At 50.2% G+C, this 24,181-nt stretch overlaps 1 protein-coding gene across 7 annotated transcripts in view; it reads right to left on the bottom strand.

Annotated features, from left to right (window-relative positions):
• ABCA3 (ATP binding cassette subfamily A member 3) overlaps positions 1-24,181 on the bottom strand; it is a 477,048-nt gene that overhangs the window by 147,065 nt on the left and 305,802 nt on the right. For all 7 annotated transcript variants that reach the window (XM_085632155.1, XM_085632148.1, XM_085632149.1 and 4 more), the window contains one exon: positions 21,476-21,605. In XM_085632155.1, the coding sequence (XP_085488281.1) occupies positions 21,476-21,605 (130 nt within the window). The remainder of the gene's footprint in view (positions 1-21,475; positions 21,606-24,181) is intronic.

A 24,181-nucleotide genomic window follows, 5' to 3' on the forward strand; every position in this document is an offset into this window, starting at 1 on the left:
GACTCTGTGGAGTATCTTGAGCTGGACGAAGCGAAGGCGGGCCGGTATGGCCACCTCTTTCGGGGAGGCCACCGCAAGGGTCCAGTCCTCGTCGTCCAGCTCCAGTCCATCGGCAACCCAAGCCTCACGAAGGGCAGTCAGCAATCCCGTGCGGTCATTGATCAGTTTTTTGTAGATCAGTGAGATCGTGCTGTCCGGAACGTGTCCATCCAGCACTCTATCCTCAAGGGGGGAACACTCCGGGATGGATGCAACGTCCGGGAAGACGGAGCCCAGTGCATGACGGATCTGCAAATACCGAAAGTACTCCCTGCCATGCAAGTGGAATTCCGTCTGCAGCATCTCGAACGTTTTAAATCCTCCCCTCGTCCAGAGATCCCCCACCTTGCTAATGCCTATCATGTCCCACTTCTCGAAGCCCTTCGAGGTCCACAGGGAGCCCAACTGCTCGGACGCGTATAGTGGTGACGCCCGGGTAAGACGATCCTTCCACCCCATCGCCACATTAGCCGCGTGCCACACTCGCACCATGACACGCGTGGGGCCGGTCAGCCGAGCGTCGGGCGTGCTGGAGTAGAGCGCTCGATTATAGTCCCCACCCGGGAGTAGCATGTTATCCATTTCGAATGCCGGGTTTAAAGCGGGCCCATACAGGCCGTGATTAATCGCGGCCAGCTGGGAGGCCCAATAGTATCGTTTGATATCCGGGAGGGCAATCCCGCCGTCATACCATGGGAGCGTCAGCTTCGCCAGGGCGATACGCGGCCTCCCGTCCCAGAACAGGCGGCGCTGCAAACTCTCCACCTCACGGAAGTAGCGCGCTGGGACGGGGTCCATAGTATTCTGCAAAGCGTAGAGGAAGCGCGGCAGAGACATCATCTTAAACAATGCCGCCCGGCCGAGCGGCGAGAGCGGCAAGCGCCGCCAGCGCGTGACATCTTCCTTCAGGCGCTGGAGGGGGGGAAGCAAGTTCCGATCATACCGGGCCTCCGGGTCCAGAGTAATGAAGACACCCAGGTACCGAAATCCCTGCGGGGCGATCCGGATCGGACAGCCCCGCGGGAGAATGGGCGCCTCCCCAGAGAGAACATAGACGCACGATTTAGACCAGTTGATGACAAGGCCGGAGTTACGACCAAATGAATGCAAAACATCAACCAGTACTATAAGTGAATTACGTGGGGAAGCTAGGTACAAGAGGATGTCATCAGCGTATAGGGATACGCGGTCCTCATGCTCGGGGGTCCAACGGAGACCACGGATGGACGGCTCCCACCGCAGCCACTCTGCCAGGGGCTCCAAGGCAAGCGCAAAAAGGAGCGGCGATAAGGGGCAGCCCTGCCGCGTGCCCCGGCCCAGCTCGAACGGAGCCGATACTCTACCGTTCACCACCACCTGTGCCAATGGGCCCGAATACAGCAATTTGACCCAACTGATGAACCCTGCGCCAAAGCCAAACTTCGCAAGCATCGCCCAGATGTATGGCCATTCAAGCGTATCAAACGCCATGGTGGCGTCCAGGGATGCCAAAATGGCCGGCTCCCGTATGTACTGAACACGTGCAAGCACCCCATGCAAACGCCGCAAGTTAAGAGCTGTGCTACGATGGGGAATAAAGCCGGACTGATCCTGGTGAACCAGTTCGCCCACCACGCCGACCAGCCGATTGGCCAGGACCTTGGCGAGAATTTTAGGCTCCGCGTTCAGTAGCGAAATGGGCCGATAGGATGTAACCCGGTCCCGAGGCCTCCCCTCCTTGTGGATAACCACGATTGTAGCCAGACGCTGGTCCAGCGGGAGGGAGCCCACCGAATGGGCCTCCAGGAACATCGATCGGAGATGTGGTGCCAGCGTATCCGGTCTCAATTTGTACAACTCGATGGGGAGACCATTAGGACCCATGGCCTTGCCGGAAGCGACCGAACGTATGGCGAGGGCGATTTCGTCGGAGGTTGGAGCAGCGTCCAACGACACTCTGTCCTCCTCCGAAAGGGAAGGCAGCGCGATATCCCTGAGCAGGGTACGGGAATCCTCTTCAGAGCAGGAAGACACCGGGGAATACACCCCACGGAAATAGTCCGCGAAGCAGGAGACAATTTCTTCCGGCTCAGTAACACACACACACCGTCTGTTTTCTCAATCAGCGGGACTACACGACTCGCTCTCTCCTTTTTGTCCAGCCACGCAATCAATTTACCAGCCTTATCACCCACATCATACAATCTCCCCTGTTGCTCTCTACTGAGGCCCCTGGCTGCCTCCGTGACGAGGGCCCTATAGGCCGCTTGCTTGAGTTGGAGGACATGCAATACGGCATCCGTCACCCCACTTTCTAGATTACCCTCCAACTCGGCTATCTCAGCTTCCACCCGGGTCACCTCCTCCCGCTCGCGCCTCCGGGTGTGGGAAATGAGGGACAGGGCCTCTCCTCGTAGTACTGTCTTGAATGCCTCCCACAGTGAGACAGCCGAAGGCACGGACCCCACATTCTCGTCAAAGTAGCGCTGGAGGGATTTAATCAATTCAGCGAGAATAGTGGGGTCGCGCAAGTACCAGGGATTGATCGGGACCACCCTACCCTCACCCCTCGGAAAAAGGTCCAGGTGTAACAGGAGCGGGGAATGGTCCGAGATACCCCGTGCCAAATGGCGCACCTCTCCCACCCTCCCAACATAGGCCGCCGGGACCAGGACATAATCTAGTCGTGAGAGACTACCATGGGCCCCCGAATGGAAGGTATACTGTAACTGCGTGGGATGTTTTAAACGCCAGCAATCCACCAATCCCAAAGTGTCCAATAGACCAGAGAGCCACGCTTGGGCCCGGGGGAGGTCCCTAGGGGGGTGACGATCCACAGTCCCGGAAACCACCGCATTGAAATCCCCCCCCACCACCAGAATCCCCCCCGGAAGGCCAAGGAGGAGACGCCCCAGGTCCGCAAAGGTAGTCGACTGCAGCCCCGGTGGGACGTATACTGACACAAAAACCACCACTTTGCCCTCCATCCTTCCCACCAAGACCGCGTAACGTCCCCTGTCATCATGGAGCACCTCATCAATCTCCAGCGGAAGCGAGTTCTTAACCATGATGCCCACACCCCTTGAGCCAGACGTAAAGCCCGAATGGGCCACTAGGCGATAGCCACGCCGATTCATGGCGCAGAAGGAGTTGCCAATGAGGTGTGTCTCCTGCAGAAAAACTACATCGGGCGAGATTCGCTTCAAGAACTGCAGGACCACCCCACGTTTAATCCTGTCCCCCAGTCCATTCACGTTCCAGGACAACAGAGTTAGTTCCCTACCCCCATCATAGACAAGAGCCACCATTCGTCCCCCCGAGAGCACTATAGAGCTAGCACAATAATACTTTTGCCTTGTGGTGAAAACGAACAACACCCCCCCATCCCTACCCACCCACCCCAACAAAACTCCCCCCTCCCTGCACCCCTGCATGAGCCCGAACAGCCCCCCCAACGTGCAGTGTGCCTGTCGCCCCATATATATAATAAAAACTAGCTAAGCCCCCTAGAGGAGGAGGGAGAACCCCCAAGAGACCCCACACAACCTCCATAGGAGGGGAAATTATACAGACAGATGCTTAATCGAGAGTGGCAACATTTTTTGTCCAGAGTGAAGCCCAACCTCACCCCCTCAGTCCCGAGCCAGTGTGCCGTCTCCCCCCGCCACCCCCCCCCCCGCCCCCCAGATCACGATCCCCAGACAGAGTGTCCAGCCAGTCTCTGGCCGCTTCGGGGCGATCAAAAAAGTGCGTGCGACCCTCTACCTCCACTCGCAGCTTGGCTGGGAAGAGCATTGCGTATTTAAGGTTCAAGTCCCGAAGACGGCGCTTGACGCCTTGGAAGCTCAGTCTCTGCTTCTGGACCGCTGGGGTGAAATCCGGATAAAAGTTCACCTCCATGTTGTCAAGCTTAACCGGCCCCAACAGTCTGGAGGCTTGCAGGATAGCGTCTCTGTCCCGAAAGTTGAAAATCCGGGCAATGAGGGGCCGCGGAGGGGCTCCGACCTTCGGCCTTCCCCCGGGAACCCTGTGGGCCCGCTCCACCGCGAAGAATTTACTCAGCCCTCGTGGCTGGAGATGGGTAGCGATCAGGTCCTCCACAAATAGGTCCGCCGCCGCTTCCTCCCGTCCCTCGGGTACTCCGATGATGCGGATGTTGTTTCTCCGGGCCCGACTCTCGGAGTCCTCCAGGCGCCGATCCATAAGCGCGCTCGCCTGACTAAGCCGGCGCACCTCTGTTTGTAGCGCCGCCACATCAGTAGTAAGGCCCGATGCGGTGTGGGCCAAAGAATCAACTCGGTCGTTGGTCTTGGAAAGATCGGCCCTCACCAGGCCAACATCCACGAGGACCGAGTCGATCTTCTGTGCCAGTGTGTCGAACCGCTGGCCTACCGAGGCCTTCATCTCGGCAATGGCGCCCATGACATCCCGCAGAGTCAGATCCGTGGGCAGATCCGGGGCATCAGGAGGGTCCTCAGGGGATTTGTGCGGTCCGCCGGGAGATCCCCTCTGGAGGGTATAGCGGTCCATACTGTTGGCCTGATGGGTGGTGCCACGCCGGGTCGGCTTGGTCTTTGCCGGGTCTCCATCTTGTTTGGTGGCCATGGTCACTAGTCTCCCGGTCGCACCAGTCACGTCGTGAAGGGCAGGCAATCAGGGCCACAAGCTCCGGGGGGGGCCACCCCCGATCGGCGGGGTGGGTCACAGCCGGCGGGCAGGCCAAGTCTCCCAGCGAGACCACACCAACACAAAGAGCCCCGCGACCCAACCCTGCAGTGATTGCAAGGGGGTGCGAAAGCGAAAGCGAAAGCGCGGGGTGCGCGACTCGCCAGGCACGGCCCGCCGCTGTTGTTCACTTTGTCACTGGGTCACCCCTCAGCGCAAATCCGGGGTCTGGCGAGGAGAAGGCCGCAGACTTCAATCGGTGCTCACTCCGGTGTCCGAGGTCCGATTTGACAACGGGAAACGGGTGCCACCTCAGCTCAGGCTCACCAACACATTCCCCTCATCCGAGACAGGATAAATTCAGGATAGTCGTGGGAGGTTGCGGAGGTCCTCGGGAGCCTCGCACCTACGCGGCCATCTTGGTTGCGCGCTAGGCTCCTCCCCCTCTGGTTCTCCAGTATTGATATCTTTTATAGATTCACATGCTTCCCCGTAGTCATGGTAGGAGTCCCACGGTAACAGCAAAATAGCAGTATATAAGCTAAAAAAACAATCTCCCTTGAGAATCAACAGTATTTAGTAACCATTTAGCCTCATTAAAGAACATACAAACTCCAGCCAATCACATCACAGACCTTTGAGTATTCATCCCCTGCAGGGCCACCATACCTCAGATTTCGAGCACAAGTGTAGTTTGTAAAATAAAAGAGGTTAGGAGGGGTGCACATGTAAGGGGAGGATGGAGGGCCACATGTGAATCTATACAATATATCAATACTGGAGAACCACAGTGTACAGGTAAGCAACTTTTTTTCTTCTTCCAGTATTGCATCTTTTATAGATTCATATGCTTGAATTAGACTAGCAGTCAGTACATAAAAATACATGGAGGTGGGAAAACAGGTGAACCATCCAACCTTGCAACAAAGTGTCATCATCTAAAATTGAAACAAGCTACACAACTTATGGGGGTATAAAATATATATGCATATACCTAAATAAGAATATAATAATAGTAATACAATTCTTAATAAACTTCAATAAACTGAGGTCTACCTTAAGTGAACAGACGACAAAGGGCCGCTTGGCCAACCGCAGTATCCGTCTTACGCAAAGTATCCAGGCAGTAGTGCCTTGTGAAGGTACGGACGTTTGTTCATCGCGAGGCAGTAGTGCCTTGTGAAGGTACGGACGTTTGTTCATCGCGCCCCCATGCAGATGTCTGGTAGGATACACCGGCAAACAGGGCCGAGGACGTTGCCATCTTTCTCGTGGAATGGGTAGCCACTTTAGAAGCATGCGGGGGTCCCGCTTTTTCATGGCAGTAGGCTATAGTAGAAGAAACCCAACGAGCAATTGAAGCTCTAGTCAAAGCCTGACCCTTGCTAGGGCCAGAGAAGGCGATGAGGAGTGGAGTACATTTGCGAAAAGATTTAGTCCTTTGAAGGTAAAACTTCAAACATCGTTTGATGTCCAAAGAATGTAGAGCTCTCTCCGCTGGTGTAGACAGAGCAGGAAGGAATGAAGGCAGGACTACAGGATCATCCAGATTGATTGTGGTAGGTACCTTGGGGATGAACGAGGGATTAGTGCGGAGCACCACTTTATCCTGCTGGAATTGAAGGTAAGGTTTTGTTGCTGTGAAAGCATGAATTTCACTAATACGTCTAGCAGTCTAGCAGACGTGATGGCTAAGAGAAAAGCCACCTTCCAAGAGAGAAATTTCAGATCACACCTGTGAATTGGTTCGAATGGTGCTTTCATGAGATGAGACAACACAATGTTTAATTGCTAGCACTGTAGGAGGCCGAACCGGTGGGTAAGCTCTGAAAAGACCTTTCAGAAATTCCTTTACTAGTCTGCAGGACCATAGGGACAACTGGCTCGGACGTATCCTATACCTTGAAACTGCTGCCAAATGAACTTTAACCGAAGAATGGGAAAGGTCAGCTTTTGTCAGTGACAAGAGATATGGAAAAACCTCCTCTGGAGAAGAAGAGGGCGGATAACTGGAGTGTTTTGTACACCAGGAGCAGAATCTTTTCCATTTGGCTGACTAACACTTGACCGTGGAAGGAGCATGGGCCTTGTTAAGAATGGAATGGCACTCCTCAGAGATAGCCAAGCCTCCAAACTCCGTGTGGTGAGGAGCCAGGTAGACAAGTGGAGAGATTGAATCTGTGGATGAATCACCTGGTCTTGGTCCACTGAAAGTAGACGTTCCGAAGGATGAAGCGACCTTTGACCCTGTTGCAAGGCAGATCGCTCCCCACGCTGCGCAGCTCCACCTGACTGTGCCCGTGTTCCCTGCTCGCTTCTGCTGCCTCTGCCGCGAGTTCAAGGCCCTCCTCCACCCGCAGGCTACCACCTGCGCCTCATCCCTGGTGGCCAGTCGTTGGCCGTAGGTTTGCTGACACTCTATCTTATCGTTTACTGTATTATTCTTATTGTGTAATTCTTCACTGTGCCGTTCTGTATTATTTTTTGTGTGTAATTTCTCATTGTGCCGTTCCGTTTTCATCCGTTTCCCCCGTGCCCTTTGCCTTCTGTTCCTTATCGCCGCTCCTACTCCCTTTCTCCCCGCCGCTGCGTCCCCTGCGGCCCCGCCCCCCTGCTTGTACTACATTGACTCTGCACTGTTACTTGTCCGTTTCCTCCTTTTTCCCTTCATATTCTGTGCCATGTGCCCCTTCTACCTTCTTTCCCTCACCGTTCCTGCCCCCGATCATCCCGCCGCTGCGGCCCCGCACCCGCTCGCCCATTCGTCCACTCCCACCTCCCCTTCTTAAGGCAAGCCCATCTGTGCCCATCCGCGCCTGGACCGTGCCCAGCGCCAGACGCCCTGGCCCCCAGCGAACGCCACGACACCCGTCTTCGCTACGACTACAGCACCCTCCACGCACTCAACGCCGGATGATCACGCACCTGCTGCTTGGCCACCCCGAAGCGCACACAAAGACCCTTCTCCTGCCGGAACTGCAGCTTCACCAGCACCCGACCAGCCAACCCATTGAACAGGAAAGAACCCAACTACCTCAGTTGCATCCTTCTCAACACCCGCTCCGCCCGCAAACACGCCGTTGAACTCTGGGACCTACTCGACTCAACCTCCCCAGACGTCGCCTTCCTGGCAGAGACCTGGCTGAACCCCTCCTCGGCACCCGACATTGCCATAGCCATCCCAGAAGGCTAAAAAATCACCTGCAGGGACCGCACCAACGGAGTAGGAGGAGGAATCGCCATCGTCCACAGGAACACCCTCAGAGTCTCGACCAGCACCAACGACACCCTCAGCACCGCCGAACACCTGCACTTCCAGATCCACACCGACCCCAACACCACCCTCAGAGGAACCCTCGCCTACAGACCCCCTCGAACCCCAACCATAGTTCAGCAACTCCATCGCCGACTTAGTCAGCACACACGCCCTCACCTCCACGGACTACATCCTCCTCAGGGACCAGAACTTCCACCTCGAGAACAACAACGACACCAACTCCACCACCCTGATCGACAACCTAGCCAAACTCGGACTCAGAGAACTCGTCACAACACCCACCCACTCCGCTGGCCACACGCTCGACCCCATTTTCTCCGCAAGCCCCCACGTCTCCTACAACCACACCACCAACTCCACTGGACTGACCATCGCTGAATCCACTTCACCTTCCGGAAACCTACCACGCACCACCGCTCCCAACAGATGCCTCGCCGCTGCTGGAGCAAAGTCACCAAAGACAAGCTAACCACCACCCTCGCCCAGAGCCCACCCCCCGTGCCCACCGCCGCAGACACCGCCACCCGCAACCTCAGACAGTCGATCGCCGACTGCGCAAACACCCTCGCCCCGTTCAAGAAACCCTCCAACAGTCACACCAGCAAGAAAGCCAGCTGGTTCACTGAAGACGTCCAGGCCTCCAAGCAAACCTGCCGAAAGCTAGAGAAGAACTGGCTCCGTAAACGAACAACGGACAGCAACACAGCCCTCAAGAACGCCACCCGCAGACACCATCACCTCATCAGATCAGCCAAAAGGGCCTCCTTCAAAGACCGCCTAGACAACAACGCACACAACAGCAAAGAGCTCTTCAACATCGTGAAGGAACTCTCCAACCCCAGCTCCAACACCAACGACATCCCACCTTCACAAGACCTGTGCGACTCGCTGGCCACCTTCTTCCATCGCAAGATCGCAGACATCCACGACAGCTTCAACGCCATGACCGCCCCAGACAACCACTGAGACCTCCGCCCCCACGACCATTATCCGCACCAACCGCCTTCTCTCCTGGACCAACAACAACGACGACGACACCATCAAGATCATGAACACCATCCACTCCGGATCTCCGTCAGACCCTTGCCCACAGCACATCTTCAACAAAGCCAGCACCGCCATCGCACCCCATCTCCAGAAAGCCATCAACATCTCCTTTGAGACAGCAACCTTCCCGGAGAGCTGGAAGCACGCCGAGATCAACGCCTTACTCAAGAAACCCAAAATTGACCCCAAGGACCTCAAGAACTTCCAGCCCATCTCCCTGCTCCCGTTCCCGGCGAAGTTCATCGAGAAGCCGTCAATAAACAACTGACCCGCTACCTCGAGGAGAACAGCATCCTGGACCCGTCTCAGTCCGGGTTCCGCAGCAACCACAGCACCGAAACTGCCCTCATCGCCGCCACCGATGACATCAGGACCCTACTAGACAATGGAGAAACCGCGGCCCTCATCCTCCTGGACCTGTCAGCCGCCTTCGACGCGGTCTGCCACGCACACTACGAACACGCCTCCACTACGTCAGGATCCAAGAGAAGGCCCTGGACTGGACCACCTTCTTCCTCTCCGGCAGAACACAGAGCGTCTGCCTCCCTCTTCCGCTCCGAAGCCACCGAGATCATCTGCGGCGTACCCCAGGGCTCATCCCTCAGCCCAACGTTGTTCAACATCTACATGGCACCGCTCGCCCACGTCGCCCGACTGCACAACCTCAACATCATCTCCTACGCCGATGACACCCAGCTGATCCTCTCCCTCACCAAGGACCCCAACACCGCCAAAACCAACCTCCACGAAGGAATGAAGGTCGTCGCCGAATGGATGAGGAACAGCCGACTGAAGCTGAACTCGGACAAGACTGAGGTCCTCATCCTCAGATCCACCCCTTCGGCCTGGAACGACTCCTGGTGGCCGACCGCACTGGGAACAGCTCCAACACCCACCGACCACGCACGCAACCTAGGGGTCATCCTCTACTTCACCCTCTTCATGACCAAGCAGGTCAACGCCGTCTCTTCCTCCTGCTTCAACACCCCCGGCATGCTCCGCAAGATCTACAAGTGGATCCCCACCGAAACAGAAGAATGGTCACCCAGGCCCTCGTCAGCAGCAGGTTGGACTACGGAAACGCCCTCTACGCAGGAGCCTCGGCCAAACTCCTGAAACGGCTTCAACGCATCCAGAACGCCTCTGCACGCCTGATCCTCGACATCCCTCGCCGCAGCCACATCACACCCCACCTGAGAGTCCTGCACTGGCTCCCCGTCAACAAGAGGATCACCTTCAATCTCCTCACCCATGCACACAAGACACTCTACAACACCGGACCAGCATACCTCAACAGCCGACTCAGCTTCTACACCCCAACCCGCCAGCTCCGCTCCGCCGACCTCGCCACAGTCCCCCGCATCCGAAGAGTGACCTCCGGCGGCAGATCGTTCTCCCATCTCGCCGCCAAGACCTGGAACACCCTCCCCATCCACCTGCGGCAGACCCAAGACCTGCTTTCCTTCAGAAGACTCCTCCAGACCTGGCTTTTCGAGCAGTAGCAGAATTCCCCACCCCCCAGCGCCTTGAAACCCTCAAGGGTAAGTAGTGCACTTTACAAATGCTATGATTGATTGATTCATTGAAGACAAATTGGAGATGTCTCCGATAGGCGAAACAGCTCTGTGAACCTGTATTGCCTTGCCCACGCCGGGGCAATGAGAATGATGCAACAAGGCTCTTGTTTAATCTTCTGTAGAACTTTGGGTATTAGTGGGAAAGGAAAGAACGCGTAAGCAAACGTCCCTCCCCAGGAGAAATGGACCCCAGAGAACCTGGCTTAGGAAATCTGATGGCGTAGATTTCACATTTGTTTGTTAAGTAATGTAGCGAACAGATCCAGGGTTGTCGATCCCCAACACAAATCTTTTTTCCAGCTGAAAGGCATCCAATTCCCACTCGTGACAGTGCTTGGTATCTCTGCTGAGCGAATCAGCCCATTTGTTCAGCACCCCTGGAACGTGTTGAACTTGTAAGGAAATCTTGTGGAGAATCAGTCAATTCCAAATTTGTGGCATCAGACTTGAGAGAGCCGGAGATCTCGTCCCTCCTTGTTTCTGCAGGTAGAACATGGTGGTTGTTTGGTCCGTGCGGACAAGGATTGACGAACCCTTTAACCTTGGATGGAACTAAGCCCTAGAAAAACTGCCTTCAGCTCCAACAGGTTGATGTGGCATAAAGACTCCTGGTCCGACCACCTCCCTTGTACCTGAAGTTCCTGGAGGTGAGCTCTCCATCACTCCATGGAAGCGTCCGTTGTCATTACCGTCAAAGGCTTTGGTGGAAGGAAGGACAGGCCTTATAAGAGATTGCTTCTTAATGTCTACCAAGACATTACCCAGATCATCTGAGGCATAATTAAAAGTGTCCCCGAAGGAGCCTTGGGCCTATATCCATTGGGTGTCGAGCTGTTCCTGAAGAGGCCTCATCCGCATTCGACAGGGAGGAACCAACGGAATGCAAGATGACATCATCCCCAACATTGATTTGTAAATCCTCACAGAAACAAACTTTTTTGAAGAGAGGGACTGAACCATCCTTAGAAGGCGAGAAATTCTTTCCTCTTTAGGAAAAGCCATTGAGCGGTTGGTGTCTAACCTCGCTCCAAGGAACACCAGAGACTTGGAAGGATGGAGTGAAGCCTTCTCTTCTTTGAGATTGAGGCCCAGAGAGCGAAAAAGGCAAAGACAGGCGTTTGTAGACTTTCTTGCACCTTGAAATGTGGAAGCCTCGACCAACCAATCGTCCAGGTAGGGTCACTCGTGGTGACCGGAGAGACGGAGATAGGCTGCTACTGGCGCCAAGCATTTGGTGAAAAACCCTGGGCACAGACTTTAGCCCGAAAGGTAGCACCTTGAACTGGTAGTGGCACCCCGCCACTTGGAACTCAAGGAAACGACGGTGCTTTGGAGGAATAGAAATACGAAAACACGCATCCAGAAGATCCAGAGAGGTCATGTTATCTCCTGAATCCAAGAGAAGGAGAATCTCCTGGAGTGACAACATCCAAACAGTTGAATTTTGATGAACTTGTTAAACAACCAGAGGTATAACCTGCCTACATTTTCTGGACTTTTTCTTTATCAGACAAAAGTGGGAGTAGAAGCTTAAGTTGCCCTAACTGCGCTGTACTATCTCAATTGCCTGTTTGTCGAGAAGGAGTTTTATCTCCCTTTTGAGAAGCGCCAGATGGCGGTGAGCAGTCTTTCTTGGGGGAAAATCCGGAGGTTGTTGATGAAATTCCAGGGTGTGACCATGATTAAAAACATCTAAAACCAATCTGTCGGACAAAATGAAGTTCCATTGATAAAAGAATTTGGAGCAATCTGGAGCCAAATGTAGTGGGCCTGGGTGGCAGGTGCCTGAGAAGTCTCATTGCCTTCTGCCGGCGTCATGGGATTTCCCTCCAGATGCGGGACGTCTTCGAGCTGGAGCCCTGGTGTAATTCGGTGCAGGCGTCTGCCGAAAGGACTTGGGGGGGGGGGGGGGGGAAGGTGTATTGAGGTCGGAAACCTTGCTGGTAATAAGGTTGAAAACGCTGCTGAAGCTGGGGCCGAGATGTGAATTGACTCTGTCCCCGAAAAGAGAACCTTTTCTGTTGCAGATTGGCTAAATATTTTGCCATATCTGTGTCCGTCTTGATAGCCTGAAGTGCCTCATCAACATGTTTGCCGAACAGGTTCTCCCCGTTAAATGGCATGTCCAGCAGCTTAGCTCGGACTTCTGGGCGAAATGTTGTCGCTTTCAGCCAACCCTGTCTGCGCAACACTGCAGCGCCTGCTATCTGCCTAGAGGCAGTGGAAGAAATGTCCATAGCCACATCAATGGCTTCCGATGAAGCTCTCTGACCTTCTGAAAGAATCTCCTTTGCTTCCTTCCTCTTGTCTTCAGGCAGAAAGTCCAGAAAAGGAGCAATGTCTGACCACATCTTCCTATCACACCTCCCAAGGATGGCCATGGCATTGGAGGCTCTGATGGCTGTAGCCGCCAGCGCGGAGAATCTTTTCCGGATATTGTCCAACCTACGCCCTTCCCTGTCTGGCGGGGTGGTACATGGAGAAGCAGGGCTCTTAGATCTTCTTTGAGCAGTTTGCATTATTACCGAATTAGGCTTCGGATGGCCGATGAGACTTGCGGGAGAATTTTCCGGCGCTCAGTACTTTTCATCCAGTTTTGGAATGACTGCTGGCACAGAAGCTGGATTCTTCATTAGCATAATGACTTCTTGGCACAAGTAGTAGACAATAGTGTGAGAAAGTGCCATCTGTCTTGCATGGTATGCCCCCACTTTTTGCTGAATTGCTGAATGTACTTTGACTGAGTGTACCCTGGACTCCTGTCAATCAGGTGCCCAGGGCCTATGTTCCTTCCCTAAAAACACAAAACCCCATATTGGCAAACCCTGGCCACATGTCAGCCCCTGGTAAATGGTACCCTAGGTACCCAGGGCCTTGTGACCAGGGAAGGCCTCTAAGGGCTGCAGCACTCATTGTGCCACCCTTAGAGGCCCTGTACCCTTACACACACGCACACTGCCCTTGCAGGCTGGGTGTCTGGGTGCAAGACAAAACAAAGAGTCGACATGGCACACATCCCTGTGTGCCATGCCCATCACCTACACTGCCATGGCATACATCAGCCACCCCTCTAGCTGGGTGCCCTATGCCAATGGTGTGGGCACAGGAGCAGGAGCCCTGTGCCCCTACAGTACCCAGGTCCATTCCTGGGCACTGTAAGTGCAGTGCTGCCATTTAAGAGTATATGGTGCTGAGAGCTCGTCAAACACGAACTCCACAGCACCATAATGGCAACACTGAAGACTGAGAAGTTTGGTATCAAACTTCTCAGCACAATAAACCCACACTGATGCCAGTGTGGGATTTAATGTACCACGCACCCCAGAGGGCATCTTAGAGATGCCCCCTAAAACCTGACCTACAATCCACATCAGTTCTGAGGCTGCCTAGGCTGCCACACAGCAGACATGTTGCTGGACCCCTGGGTAGGAGAGCCTCTGCTCTCCTGGGCCTGAAACAATGCACATCCTGGGCGAGGTGCTAAATCTCCTCCCCCAGGATGGGCAGGGGGATGCTTCAAAGGCATGCCGCCTCTATGAGCTTACCCAGGCCACTGCAACCCCCCACTCTGGTGGGAAGCATGGCCGGAAACTCCAAATAAGGACAGGGGATGTGCCAGCCTGCCAACCCCACCCCTCAGGTGGGGGAAGCGAGGTGAAGCACATCTCCGGGCTCTCGCCATCTTGAAGATGGGAAGCCCTACCCTATCAGGACTAGGCTACTGCCCCCCTCCCACAGGAGAGAGGCTGGATAGGGGGTGTACCCAACCCAGGACAGGGACCCATTGGTCCCTGCCCTTCACCTACCTGTAACGCCCCTAAATCTAGTATTTAGGGGCACCCTGAACCTTCCTTCCCCAGATTCCAGATTCCAAAATCCGAAGAAAAGCTAGAAGAAAGAAGACCTGCCCTGCAGCTGCTAAGAAGAGGAAGACAGCAACTGCTTTGGCCCCAGCCCTACCGGCCTGTCGACCCTCGAACCTGCTCCTGCTCCAACCCGGCATCTCTTGTGGCCAGCAACCTCACAAACCCCAGAGGACCTGGCTACCTTTTGACTCTAAACCCCTGGGACTCCCATGAGTAGAGTCTCTACTCAAAATCTACTTCTAATCCCTGGCAGCAGCCCGGAACCGCGAACCCAGCACACTCTGCACCAGCCAAGCCTGGCCTGTGCCGGAGTGAACAAAGACCACGAGGATGACCCCACGGTGACTGTGACCCCGAGTCTGGCACCCAAGGACCTCCCTCGACACTCCTCAAGAAGCCTGCAGCCTCAAAACAAGGTGCCCCCCCAAACGCGATCAACAGAGGGTAAGATTTCCCGACACTAAAAGGCAACCCTGCACCCGGCGCCTCGCGGCCCCCTGTGCCCAATCCCGGGGTACCTACCTATCCTCCAACTATCGAACTTACCTCTCGAAGTGGTGGTGGCACCTGAAGAATCCTCGTCCCCGAGCTTGCAGTCTTTTTATAAACCGGAGATTTCCCGTTGAAATCAATTGAGTGCCCGAAGGCTCAAAAGCACCCTGCACCCAGCCGCCCGAGTGGCCCTGGCAGTGCAATCTCTACACCTATCTACTTCCCCACTTGCCCTGAGTAAGTGACCAGGAGCCCAGCTCCCACAGCCGCGTGGCCTGCTAGTCAGCAGCCACAAACCAAGGCCCCCATACCTCTCATAGGAGAACACTGGGCCTGACTCTCTCTGCACCCCGCCGCCCTTGTGTCGCTGAGGGTGAACCAACTGTACCTACCTGACCTTGGGAGACCCTTGAGTCTATGCCCAGAACCTTAACTCTGCCAGTCGAGTACTTGCCTTTAAACCGATAACTCAATTTTCTTCATAGGGTAACATTGACTGGCTTTTTCCTGAAATTTCTTCTAAGTGTGGACTTTTCAAATCTTAAAATATTCACAAAAAATCAGCCGAGTAACGAAAACGAAAATACTCACCTGCTCTTAGGTGAGCTCCCAGTGCTGGATCTTGGTGCCCAGCACTGACTCTGAAAAATACTTACAACTGTACTTACCAGTAACCCAATTTTCTCCCATAGGAAATCATTGACTGTTTTTCTGTGAAATTTCTTCTAAGTGTCAATTTCTGCATTTTTTAAATATTCTTTAAAAATCGTATATCTGAAAACGTCATTACTTACCTGTTTTGGATAAAGGTCCCAGTACTGAGTCTAGGCACCCAGTACTGGATTACAAAAGTACCGAGAACATACTATACCTGCAACTTGAATTTTCTGCCATAGGGAATCATTGACAGTTTTCTATGAAATATTTTCTAAGTGTCAACTTTTAAAATAGCAAAATATTGTCTAAAAATCATCACAGTAATTAAGTCGACTTTTATCACTTGATTCCAAGTACTGACCCAGGACTGAATCTAGGATCCAGTCGTGGAATTCCAAAAGTAATCCTAAAAGTAATCTGTGGCAAATAACTTGAAACTTCCATTGAACTCAATGCATTATTGTGTTTAGAATTGTGTTGCCTATTGCAACCACTTGTAACTTTCTTCAAAAGTCAATTGCATATTGCAAAAGTATTTATATAAAGCATCTCGTTCTGAGAAAGTATATTTTAGAAACCTATTGTTGGTCTAAAATAAAACAAGCATATATTTTTTTTATATAACCCATTGGCCTAGAGTTCAGTTATTGAGCGTGTGAGACCATTTGCTGCCTGAGTGTGTGCAACAAATGCTTTACACTGTCCTCTGATACTGCCTTACTGCTCGACCAAGCTACCACTTTAGAGAGTACGGTTATATCTAACTTTAGCCTCTGCCAACCCTCTGGGGACTGTGGACTCTGTACACCCTGTACCTATTTGGGAACAGTATATACAGAGCCACTTTCTCACAAATAGGGATTGCCCTAAGAGAACGCTGCATGGAAGCCTTGAAGTTGTACAAGAAGCATTTCAATTGCTTGACGGGCATAGGAAGGTCAAAGTGTTTCAACGCTCTTTCAAGGTGGTCATGGAAACCGCTGATATCTGCTGGAGGAGAGTCAGCCACTGGCAGCGTGGAGAAGGCGGTGTATGTGCCACATAATCCATCCACTCATCATGGACATCAGTGTCCACCTGTAACTCTCCTTCTTCCAATTGTCGGTCACTACTGTCTGTAGCCTTATAGAAGTCTGCAGGGGAGGTAAGGACTTCTGTTTTGGCGGTGCAGGTGGGGTTTCTTGATCTGGAGTCATGGCAGGCTCCTCCTGCGAAGAAACTGGCTTCTGGGCCACATTGGCCTCAGGGAACCATTTATAATAGTCATTTAACATCAAACGTACGTCCGTGACCAGTGACATTGGAACGTTAACGGAGGGTTCTCGTTGATGGTCCTCCTCTTCCTGCTCACAGTATGGGTCATCTGGTTGATCATCTTCTTCAGATTCGTGGCACTTTACTATCAGTTGAGAGGGGCTGTAAGCAGGGCCATAAGGACCTTCAACCTCCAATTCTTAAAAATCCAGGGATCGTCACCACAGACGGCGTTGAAGTGTCTGTTGACGGGGCGGAGACGCTCGTCGATGGCGCAGCACCAAACTGAACCGTAGACCGCGAAGGTCTCAAGAACAATAAGCTCCTCGCCAAAGCCGTCGACATCACTACTTCCGTCTTCGTCGACGAGACAGCCGTCGATGTCGATGATGAGACAGTAGACGGGGTCTTCTTTTCGATGGTCGTAGGCAGAGAATGCCTCCTCGATGAGCCGGACGATGGGCAGATTTTCTGTAGGGGAGTATGTGGCACAGAAGGAGGTGCAGAACCAGATCTTTTTTGGGCCTAAGAAGAGCCAGGTTGCTCTTTTTTTGTCATTTTTTCCACCAAAGACTCCCTGCTCTGAGATCTTGGTTTCTTTGGATCTCTCTGACCAGAAGAAGTATCCTCTTACTTCCTTTTCTTGGAGTCAGACTCCCTCACAGATTTTCTCTTTTGAAGCCAAATGAGAAGTTTTCCTCTCACGATCTTTGAGGGTTTTAGATGAAAAAGTCCAGCAGTGCTTACAGTCTTTAGGTTTGTGATCTGGGTAAAGGCAGAATAAGCACTCATTATGAGGGTCTTCTGAGAAAAGCCTGGACTTTCCATACGTCTTGCAGGGCCTAAACAGCGTTCTTTCAGACTGTGACATTCTGTAGAAAATACAGAAATAAAGGAGTAAACTAATTTTCTTGCAGCACCTCAGTTGAAGAGAAAGTTGAGGAAAAGGCACTGCTAGCTGAAAGTTGAAAAGTTCAATGTCACTGAGAAGAGCTCAGGGAGCCTCCCTAACACACGACGTGCGGTTAGAAATCTGAGGTATGGTGGCCCTGTAGGGGACGGAAACTCAAGGGTCTGCAAAGGGATTGGCTGGTGTTTGGATGTTCTTTAATGAGGCTAACCGGTTACTAAATACCGTTGATTCTCAAGGGAGATTGTTCTTTTAGCTTTTATACTGCTATTTTACTGTTACCGTGGGACTCACACCATGACGACGGGGAAGATTCAAGCATGTGAATCTATAAAAGATACAATACTGGAGAATTAAGAAAGCTCAGAGGGCTAAAGACCCTCAACAGAGAACTCTTTGCATTCAGCAAGCCTGAGTTTTCAATACTGGTACAATTGCTCATGTGTTTAATTTGTCTACCGCAGAGAACTGTGTAAAACCTGCATGTCATAAGTTTGAATCCTAGTGAAAGATCTTTGTCGACCCATGTCATCTTACGCAGAGCCGGTAGTAACCTGCAGCATGCCGCATACATACAGTTCTTATTAGTATATATAGTCACTTAAACCTACCATACATGATTTGTATTGTGCATTCAGTAGACACGCTCTTTCTTTAATGCATTGAAATAGGGTGTAGCCATCTTTCAGCAATGTTTGCTAATCCTTCGTTCAATAAACATGATGAATACTTTTTATTGGTAAGTCGCTCGCCTTTTTTCAGAATGTTAAACCATCAGTTTTCGTATCTCTAACCCTATTAACAAACTTGACAGAGTGTATGTGTATGGAAGAGTGTGTTATGTAGTCCCTCTAAATTCTCACAGGCCCAGCCATAACACTGAGTAATTCAAACATTAAACCAACATTGGGAGATAAGAGGTTGTCTTTGGGTCTGTGATTGCAGAGGAGGATCAAACCTGTCTTTCTTTTCAATCACTGGTTATTTATTACCTGCTGCTGTAAATCCTGGCTGTTGGAAACTCTACAAAATGTAAATGTGAAGAGAAGGGAAAGGTGTCACCGTATTCTGGCATGGCAGAAATGGGGGTATACTTAGTCAGCAAAGAGACAAATAACAGCACAGTTATTTTGTACACAGTGCTTACTAAAAAGCTTTGTTTTTTCATTTAGTTGAGCTATAAACATTACTTTTCTTAACTGTGTGGCACATATTTTATTTACCTTAGAAAGATGAAGCTTTAAAGTCCAGTAACTTTTCAGTGACATACTCACTTTTGCAATATGTGTAGTAACGCTATCCTACATATCAGCATTTCTTCAAAATAACACAAATAACTGTGTCCACAATCTTTTTGGAGAGCCGCCTAATTGAGACAGAATGGATTCACTTCTAGGATGGAGGCCCTTACCTTAGTCTTCAAGTCAACATGTTCACATCCTATTAAGGGCCCCTAACAGACCTGACAACTTACAAATATATTTCACCATGTGAAGAGTGGATGAGGACTTAGGGGGTCTGACCCTGTTCCGAGAACCACCTAAGAGACACTGTCCAGAATCTGCTCACGTCCCTTTTCGCGGAAAGAAGTTACAGAATGGTACTGGACGTTACTCCAAAGCGGAGAAGAAGTGCAAAACCCATTTACAGAGATCTTGAGAAGGGAACTGCCAGACCAAGACCTCAAGTTTTTAGGGCTAGTATCTATGTCTTACCTGTGGTCATATGTGAAATCTGCTCAATTAAGGAAGAACCATCTCTTTACTGTCCACAAGGCCTACTGGACGCCAGAGAAACTATCGAAGCTGGGGAGTCGAGCAGTGAAGAGGTGTCCAAAGCATGGCGGAAACAACTTGAACAAGACCCATATGTTTTGGCAGTGTACCTCAATCCAGCTTTTCTGGCATAAAGTGGGTAAGATTATTTCAGGTATCCTGGTTCAGGAGATTAAGGTGAGCTTGGCCCTGGTGATTTTTGGGGTGGTCCCGGGAGGGGTGGACAATCGGGGTCTTCTCAAGACACACAAAGCCCTTTTTTTTTGTTTTGATCCTCCTTGCACGTAGGGAGCTGTGTGTCAAGTAGATCCTTTCTTGCCCCCCTACTGAGGCTGAATGGATTTGCTCTATACAAAAACATTGTCTCTTGACCGGGCTAAAACTCGTTAAGTGAATACAATTCTGGGAACTTAGGGATGACTGGTTTAAGTCTTATGTTTCCAGCCTAACACACTTAGTATGGAACTCCTCTCCCTTCTCCTCCGCTTCTCCCTTTCCTTTTCTCTTCCCTTCTATTCCCGTCCTCTAGTTTTTGCATGATGTATGTTTATGTTATTCTGAAATCTTATGGTCCAATGATTAATTGTATGCTACACAGGTTGCATCAGTGCTGGAGTCACCTTTTCAACACCTGTTCAGAAGAGTTAGTATTAATGACTAGCCAGGAGGTATTCGTTCTGACCTGGGAGAATTCGATCTTTCCTCCCTTGTGGAAAGACCGGGTGGTTTTCCGCCTCACCTTGGCCTGGTCAGTCTGGCTTTTCTGAAATCAGAGCATAATTTGATAAATGAGGACTTAAAAAAAAACAAAAAAAACAAAAGGTGGACACAGGTGGAGCTAAAGCATATTCATGGTATGGACTGAGTCGTGGAGATATTTTGAGGGTATCGTACCATACTACCCTCTAAATTATGCCCCTAGTCTCTAAATGAGACAGAGATTTGACACTACTCTGTTATGCTGTATTTTAGAAGCTATCCAACTCCTGCACCCTGGGGCAAGCCTTCTCTGCTTGTTATCACTAACTTTAGGGAGTCAAGCGTACAATTGAAATAACTTGATTAGTGAATTGGAAATAAATGGAATGCTATGCCTCACAACCTCCTTATTCTTTTAGCCTCTTCTCTGTAAACATTAGCATGTCCTCAATGTGTTGTTGCACCCAGACAGCGGTGCTGTCTGGTATACTTCGATCTAAAAAGGAGTGCACCATCTAACTGAACACCCGATGTCTCAAGTGAGTTAAATCAGATTGCTCAGTACAGTCGAGTGACTGTCGAAAGCACTGATCGTAAAACAAAACAAAAAAGCACAAATCTGAACTGTTCAGAAAAGTGCAAGGGCAGGTGTTCAACTTCCAAATGCCGGGCATATGACTTTCTTCTCAGCACTGGGCTTCACTTATGCCGGTCCTAGGATTTGGGACTCTCTTACGGTACGTGTTTAGACTATCATCTTCACTACCACAATTTTGAGAGAAAAAAGAACTATGAAAACTTACATTGAAAAGTCAATTCAGGGTTGATGTGCCTTTGTTAATTGTTCCTCTTTGTTCTCATATTGAATAATTTCAAATTGTTTTGTTGAGTAAATGTACATTGTTCAGCCTCCTACTGAGAAGACACTTACCACTACCTGAATTTCCAATTTGTTACCCTATATACTCCCAACCCCAACACACTCATCTTGTAATGTACTATGGTGCTGCTAAATACCCAATATGATAAGAAGGAGATTCCAAGGTCAAGAATGACAGAATATCTCACAGCATAAATGCTGCATTACAATGCTGCATTAAGCTAATAAAAGGTTACAGACTCACGACAGAATGCACCCACTATATTTTACTGTTGCTCTGTTACTTAAACTCTATGCAAGCTTGAAGGGGAAGTTGAACCTGCCCATATCCTAAAGAGATTGCCTTCATTCCCAGTACCTGTCAACATAGAGAGGGTGGTGGTCTTGCCAGCTCCGTTGTGCCCCAGTAGCACTGTAATCTGCCCCTCATACATGTTCAGGGTTAGATCCCCAACAGCTTCCTTGATCTTGTTACCCATCTTGAACTCCTATTGAAGAAGCAGAGATGTCAGAGTTCCAATATCACCTGCCAAGGTTAAGACTTCAAAGGAACAAGGAAAGTCAAATTTCATCTTTAAACATTTTATTGTGGTTTTACAGTAATTCACAGTACAACAATTCCTGAAGGCCGGTTCCAATAAATGTATATACCTTTCACTGTTGTGTGACATACTCCTAGTGCATTATACCTTTTTATACCATATTATTTTTAATTGCCATAATCGAGCTCATCTCCCCCACATCCCACATACACTCAGTTGGCTGGCACTTTATCAGATGCCCGAATTCCCACACATGTATGGAGACCCCCATAGGAGGGCTTTGCAAGACTTCTCAGTAACATAGGTATAATGCTTTTAGCCAAATTGGTTTAAATCTCGTATTATCCACACATTTCACATGTTTGATCAAAGGATCATTATGTTTTTAGAAGTCTGCTGTTGACGCACCATTTCATAGGCTAATTGTTTTGCTGTTAGCAGCAAATGTCCATCAGAAATTCAGTTATTAATTTGGGAGGAGGTGGTGACCCCTACCAACTCAATAAAGTGTGCGTTAAGTTCAAGCAGAACCAACAATTGTAAAGTAAATGAAATTAAACAATAAAATTCCCAAAACAATTTAGAAATAATAGAGAAAACTGTAATGAGCTAAAAGAAACACACAAATCATTCAAATCAGATAGATGGAATCAGAGATATGAATTTTTGATGTTTTAAGGCTAAAAGCATACACAAACAGTACAGCATCTTGGAAAACAACAGTTCACAGTTCACCAGGACATAGGCATGATATCAGGCTGACGACGACTGAGCGGAGAGGTCTACTACACCAAACAGGTTGTCCAGGTCAAATGTATTGCTTAGACTTTTGAAATAAATTAAAGTCAGTACCCTTAGGCAAGTACTTATCTTGTAAAAATAGATATGTCAGGGCTCAAGGTATCATTTAGGAGGCCACTGAGCTTGCACATCCCACTGCCCAAGTCAGTGATGCCAAATGCCAGTACCAATGGCCTGGATGCCCGGTTATTTTTTAGTGTACAGTAAATTGGCAAACTAATGTGTTGTGCTGAAAATAAGCTGACTGCACCATCAAGTGGATTGTAATTAAAAAGTATATGTAGTAAGAATTAACTACCGATTCCGAGCATCAGCAAACACCAGTACAAATTGAGCACTGCCTTCATCGTAGCAAGGTCAAAGTCTGAGATTGGCGAGGGTCCCTTTAAATTGAATACATCGTTACCAAGCTACCACTGAAGCCACTGTTTTTTGTGCAAAAATTATGAGTGAGACAAAGCTGGATTTCGTAGTTGTTTTGTTCCTGGGACACATTTGCCAACTCGCCCAGGTCCAATGTCTAAGCTAGACAAACCTGGTTTTCTTGCCTGTCTTGGGTGCACCCTCCATATGAAAACCTCAGCACCTTCTCCTGGTCCACCAGTGGTAAAAAAAAAGTTACTAAGTTCCATTTTTTCGCTAATTGCTGGAAAAGTTCTTTCCAGTCAGACCTGCAGGCTTCGGGTACTCAGGGCGGGCTTCTTGACAACAGATCACTCACATGCTAGGTCCAGTCCTCTGGGGTCACACCAGGACTCCCTAGAAAGCAAAAGTACTTCTGTTTTTCTATGTCCATGGACTCTTGGGGTGAATGTCCAGTCCCTAGGTGGCAGCAGGAGTCAGGAGTGCTTAAGTGCTCTTCTTCCAGCAGGAGAAAGGAGACTTCTTTCTTCTAGCAGGGCCTGTATTTTCAAATATAGTTTTTTCTATGTCCAGGAATCTTCTGAAGAGGTAGTGAGTTGCCAGTTTTATCATGTGCATTACCCAGTGATAGGAGAAGTCTCCTGTCTCAATTCTGTCGATTTTTTCACCTAAAGCCCACCTCCTTTTGCAGCACTTTCTCTTCGCTTTGCTGTAAAAAAAATCCCAGAGCCCTAAATTCAAGATTACTTAAGTATTTTACCTTTTGGAAAAATTCCAGGCTGGCTTATAGCCACAGTCTTATTTAAATGAGCTATTTTCCTTCTGCGGTGATAACAACTAGTTATCCCTCCTCTGGGGTTGAGATTATAGGGTCTAGAAGGGTACTGGGTGTGAATGAGAGCAGGTTCTGTCAAACCCTTTTGGAATCAGAAAGTCAAAAGAAGAGTTAAAGCGTTCTTTTCTTTGGTCAATTGTCCTGTACCCTGCACAGATTACTAATTCAAGCAAAGTGGCCAATTGTTGACAACTTTTCTGCCTTAGTGGGTTCAGAAGCCAGGCTAGTGTCCTCCAGCAGTCATCAACTCCAGACAGGAGTGCGTTTTGGCCTTTTGAGGTGTGATGAATGACAGAATTAGTTTTAAGGCAGCGCTAGCTCAGGCAGCCCAAAGTAGATTTTTAATAAAATACCCTTTTCATTAAATCTACCAAAAATCTGAATTCAACATGAAATCGTATTTTTTAAAGTATGGAAAAGTGGAGTGGCTGTATAGATGACTCATGTGAAAGTGGCCTTACCAAGCTCATAGCACCACATAGCTTCTCCTGAACTGATCTGCAGCATCTGCACGCTCAGAATG

The sequence above is a fragment of the Triturus cristatus genome, chromosome 10 (assembly GCF_964204655.1).
Source record: "Triturus cristatus chromosome 10, aTriCri1.1, whole genome shotgun sequence".
NCBI classification, from domain to species: domain Eukaryota; kingdom Metazoa; phylum Chordata; class Amphibia; order Caudata; family Salamandridae; genus Triturus; species Triturus cristatus.